Source organism: Parus major, chromosome 23, assembly GCF_001522545.3.
Source record: "Parus major isolate Abel chromosome 23, Parus_major1.1, whole genome shotgun sequence".
In the NCBI taxonomy this organism is placed as follows: domain Eukaryota; kingdom Metazoa; phylum Chordata; class Aves; order Passeriformes; family Paridae; genus Parus; species Parus major.
Genome location: NC_031791.1, coordinates 521,664 through 526,669, shown reverse-complemented (window position 1 = coordinate 526,669; position 5,006 = coordinate 521,664). Strand labels below are relative to the sequence as shown.

The following is a 5,006-nucleotide window of genomic DNA, read 5'->3' as shown; positions in this document are numbered from 1 at the left end:
CGCAGCCCCTCGCCGGCGCCCAGCCGAGGGAAATGTTCATTTCCTTTACAACAACCAGCCCCAGCCCTCGGGGCTGCCACCAGCTCCCCGAGCCCAAGGTGAGGCAGAGCCCGGGGGGCGGCACAAATCCTGCACAAATCCTGCACAAATCCTGCACAAATCCTGCACCCATCCCGCACACATCCCATACACATCACATCCCATACACATCACATCCCGCACCCATCCCGCACACATCCCACACCCCTCACATCCCGCACACATCCCGTACACATCCCGCACACATCCCATACACATCACATCCCGCACCCATCCCGTACACATCACATCCCACACCCCTCACATCCCGCACACATCCCGCACACATCCCACACCCCTCACATCCCGCACACATCCCGCACACATCACACCCCACACACATCCCGCACACATCCCGTACACATCCCGCACACATCCCATACACATCACATCCCATACACATCACATCCCATACACATCACATCCCATACACATCACATCCCATACACATCACATCCCGCACACATCCCGCACACATCACATCCCGCACACATCACACCCCACACACATCCCGCACACATCCCACACCCCTCACATCCCGCACACATCCCGCACCCATCCCATCCCGCACCCATCCCGGGCTCCGGCTGCTCCCCAGCCCTGGGCTCTGCCGCGTCTGCGGACGCGCGAACGCCTGCGAGAGACCTGGGCAGGGCTCGGGGGGCTCTGGGGGCGCACACGCTGCTACCGGAGGGGCTGCGCTGCCCTAATTAGCTCTGTCATCATTAACCCCGCCTTCGCTGCCACCGGCGGGCAGCTGGGGCAGCAGGGACGGGTGTCCGGATGCCGTGTGAGCAGGGACTTCTGGAGCGTGGCAGCCCCGCTGTGGGGGTGCTGGGCACGGTCCCCCCGTGTCCCCTCCACCAGGAAAGGGACTGGGGTTCAGCGGTGGGGACAGAGAGGTCATTCCTGCCGGAGGGAGGGCCCAGATGCGACCCCTCGGAGGGACGGTGGGAGTGAGTCCTCGGCATCCCCGGGTGGGGGGACACAGGGTCAGATGTCACCAGCAGAGCTGGATGCAGCCCCTGGGCCTGCTGGGGCTGTGAGGATGAGGATGGTGAGGGGCCTCCGTGCGGCTCCCCCCGGGCCAGCTCCTGCTAACAGGATGTGATGGGTGGGGGAAGCGCTGTCACTCGGCATCTCTTATCCGGGAGCAGGGAAACGCAGCAGGGGGATGGCCCTGATGGGACTCGGGAACATCAGCCTTCTCTGCCCCCTCGGGAAACGCCATCCCACCCCCTCCCCAGCATCAAACAGCCGCACCTCGTACCACAAATTAATTTATTCCCCTACCAGAGCTGTAAACAAGAAGCAGCCCCGCCACCCTGACCCACTGAGGGGTCCCCATCCACAGGGGTCCCTATCGTGAGGGGTCCCCATCCCCGGCGGTCCCCTCGCCTTTCACATCCATCTCCCCAGCCCAGAAATGTGCAAATCCAACCCCGGTGCAAAGAAAGGCTTTGGCAGGGGGAGCCCTGGGTGCCGTGAGGGGGGTGGCAGCACACAGAGGACCCCAAAACTTGTGGGTTCGGGGGTGCAGAGCCTCCGGCAGCCCCCCCCTCCTGAAGGCAGCGAGCACTAGAGGGCAGCAGGGCCCAGCGCTGGGCGGCAGGAAGGAGGCATGGAAATCAAATTAAATAATAATTCAAATACCAATAAATAAATAAATGGATGGATGGCTGGAAGAAAGGGGGGAGGGGGTTGAGTCCCTCCTCCTCTGACAACGAGTCTCTCCTCCCCTTCCCCAAATGTATAAAATATATTTTGTCTGAGGTAAATAACAAGATTGTAAAAAAAAAAAAAAAATAAAAAAAAAAAGGGGATGAACATCCCTGGTGTTTCCTCACCCTTTAAAAAAATAAAGCATCATAAATAGTTTTAAAGAAAATATGAGGATCACCCCCCTCTCTCACACACATAAATATAGATTATATTATGAATAAAAAATACGTTTTTCTCTCTTTTCAAAAAGTAGTGGAAAAATAGAGGAAAAGAAGGGGTTGTGCCCAAAAAGGACGAGGCTGGGAAGAGCTGCTCGATTCCAAGAGCTCCTGCAATGTGCCTCTGGGAATGAAAAGGGGGAATCAGAGCAAATCCCCGACTGGAAGCGGTGAGTGGAAGATGCGGGGGGGCACGTCAGACGTCACTGGGGGAGCGGGAGCGGAAAGGCAGCGTGGAGGAGAAGCAGCCGCAGCACACGGCCCACAGCACTTTCTGGATCTCCTGGTTCCTGAAGGCGTAAATGACGGGATTGAGCATGGAGTTGTAGGTGGCGGGGAGCAAGGTGACGTAGGTGTAGAGGGCCGGGGAGCTGTCATCGCCCAGCAGCCCGTACACGGCGAAGGGCAGCCAGCAGGACGCGAAGGTGCCCAGGATGACGGCCAGGGTGGCGATGCCCTTGCGGGTGCTGTCGTAGTGGGAGCTGGCCAAGAAGTGCCTCTGGACGGCGATCTGGTGCGCGTGCCGGCACACGATCCTACAGATCTGCACGTACAGCTGCAGCATCGCCGCGAACACCGCGAAGAAGGAGACGGACAGGATGATGAGGTGGTTCTTGGTCAGCGGTCTGACGATGCTGCAGGAGGACGGCTCCTTCAGGCAGTTCCAGCCCATGACGGGCAGCAGCCCGTAGCAGATGGAGGCTCCCCAGGTGAGGATCAACATGATGTAAGTCCTGGTGACCGTCCTCTCTGAGTAGTAGGTGAGGGCGTTGTAGAGGGACAGGTAGCGGTCGATGGTGATGGTCAGCAGGCTGCTGACGCTGGCCGTGAAGGAGGTGACCAGGAGCCCCACGGTGAGCAGGCTGACCGCTTCCGACGGAATCAAGTACACAAAGGCAAAGTGCAGGATCAACCCCAAGCCTGCCAGGAGGTCGGCTGTGGCCAAGCTGCCGATCAGGAGGAACATTGGGGCGCGGAAAGCCGGGGTGTAGAAGATGACCACCACCACGATGGCGTTCTCACAGGAGATGATGGTCCCCGAGATGCAGAGGACAACGTCCCACAGGTTCAAGGCGAGGGGCTGCACCACAGACTCCAGATCCAAGGAGCTGCCACTGCCGTTCCTGGCTGAGAACCAGCCTTGCTGGCCTTCGCTGGAGTTGGGGGGCTCTTTCTCCATCATGATGGCCGAGGGTGACCTCCAAGAGCAGCCCCTCAGCACCTGCTGTCCACAAGCTGCCCCCGTGCTGCCCAGACGGGACAGTACTGCTGCCTCCAAAAGTTGTCTTCAGGAGCGTGGGCAAAGCAGTGTAGGTTGAGAGTGTGCTCGCTGTTTGCTCCGAGGGGATTTTCCTGGATGAGATGGTTTAGTTTTAAAATAAACAGGTGAATAAAGGGGACGGAACACACACACGCACACACAACACCCCTGCTCCTGCCTGCCTTAGGTGCTGGGGGTTGGGCACTGCATGATTTTGATGGATAAATCCAGGGGAGCAGGACTGGCAGTGGAAAACAGCATCCCCCGGGAGGAGTTCGGGGCCAAAGTGAGGGGATCCCAAGCAGCAGGTAAGGGGGGCGACCCTGCCCCCCCCAGTCAGCAATCCCAGCGGGAGCAGCCACCCTCCTATCCCCACTATGGCATCCCTCCTTACCTTGAGAGTCTGCCTCTCTCTCCGGGCGGGCAGCACAGCTCCTGAACGGGCTTTGGGGGGCACGGCCGCCCCTCGCCCCCCTCCCCATAGCGCGGCGCTCCGCCAGAGCGGGCTCCCCCCTCCGCCGGTGTCCCCCCCGTGCCGGGCACTCACCTGCCGGTTTGCCGGGCCCGGGCTGCGTTGGGCTGCCCGGCTGGGGCCCCGCTGCCATGGGCGCCGCCGAGTTATAGCGCCCGAGCGGGGCCGGGGGGGTCCGGGGGGCTCGGGGTGACTCACGGCCCCCCCGGCCCCGCTCGCCCCGCTGTGACGTCAATGGCGCGCCGGAGCCAATCAGCGCCCGGGCGGGCAGCGCGGGAGCGCGCGCGCCGCATAGTAATAGCAGCTCATTCATAAAAACAGCCCCCCGCGCCCCGCCCACGCCGCTCCGCGCCCCCCAAACTCCCAGCCGGGGACCCCCGGCAGCCCGGCGTGCGGAGCCTGACTCGCCCCGTCCCCGCAGTCTGGGGGCTCCGCTGTGGAGGGGGCGGTAGGAGTTTGGGGGGACGTGGGGTGGTCGAGGACGGGTCCTGTCCTGCCCCCGCACAGCCGGGGCTGCGCAGCCCCCTCCCTTCTCCTGTCCCCGCGGCCCGGCCTTCCCAAGCCGGGCTGAATAATTCAGGGCCAGGAGAAGCGGGAATGAGCGGCCGGGGGGGTACGGGAAGGGCTGGCGGGGTGCCCTCCCCCCGGAGAGAAGGAGGAGAGGAGGGAGGAGAAGGCTGCGCTTCTCGAGGCTCTTCCCCCGCGCCGCTTCCTCGAAGCCTTCGAGGCGATCTGTCCCCGCCGGGGAGAGAGGGGGTCCCGGAGAGCCCAGGCCGGGCTGCTGCTCCGCTGGGACCCCGCAGAGTCGGGACACGCCGCTGGTCCCGGGCACGGCTGCGGCCGCCCCTTCGGAGCCCGGGCAGGGACCGGCCGGGGCTCGGTTCGGTTCAGCTCGGTTCGGTCCGAGCGGCAGGACCCGGCCCGGGGGGCGGCAGTGTCCCGGGCACGGGGCTGGAGCGGGCAGAGCGTGGGCAGCGAGCGTGCAGTGTGTGCAGGGCACGCGGGGCATGCAGGTGTGCAATGTGTGCAGGTGTGCGGTGTGTGCAGTGTGTACAGGTGTGCACAGGTGTGTACAGTGTGTACAGGTGTGTGCAGTGTGTACAGGTGTGCTTAGGTGTGTACAGGTGTGTACAGGTGTGTGTAGTGTACACAGGTGTGTGCAGGTGTGTAGAGCAGTGCACAGGTGTGTACAGTGTGCTCAGGTGTGTACAGGTGTGTGCAGCAGTTCACAGGTGTGTGCAGTGTGGACAGGTGT

At 62.4% G+C, this 5,006-nt stretch overlaps 2 protein-coding genes across 3 annotated transcripts in view; one reads left to right on the top strand and one right to left on the bottom strand.

The window, feature by feature from the left end:
- Positions 1 to 1,342: 1,342 nt before the first annotated feature.
- GPR3 (G protein-coupled receptor 3) lies at positions 1,343 to 3,220 on the bottom strand. Its single transcript, XM_033519613.1, has one exon. The coding sequence runs from the start codon at positions 3,199 to 3,201 to the stop codon at positions 2,215 to 2,217; it is 987 nt and encodes a 328-aa protein (XP_033375504.1). The 5' UTR covers positions 3,202 to 3,220; the 3' UTR covers positions 1,343 to 2,214.
- A 148-nt stretch (positions 3,221 to 3,368) lies between these two features.
- Positions 3,369 to 5,006, top strand: part of CD164L2 (CD164 molecule like 2) — a 7,091-nt gene continuing 5,453 nt past the window's right edge. For both annotated transcript variants that reach the window (XM_015649506.2, XM_015649505.3), the window contains exon 1: positions 3,369 to 3,587. In XM_015649506.2, the coding sequence (XP_015504992.1) occupies positions 3,488 to 3,587 (100 nt within the window). In that variant the 5' untranslated portion in view covers positions 3,369 to 3,487. The remainder of the gene's footprint in view (positions 3,588 to 5,006) is intronic.

What these genes read in the sequence shown, in the direction of transcription:
- GPR3 (XM_033519613.1), bottom strand. Translation starts at nt 3,201, where the DNA reads ATGATGGAGAAAGAGCCCCCCAACTCCAGCGAAGGCCAGCAAGGCTGG.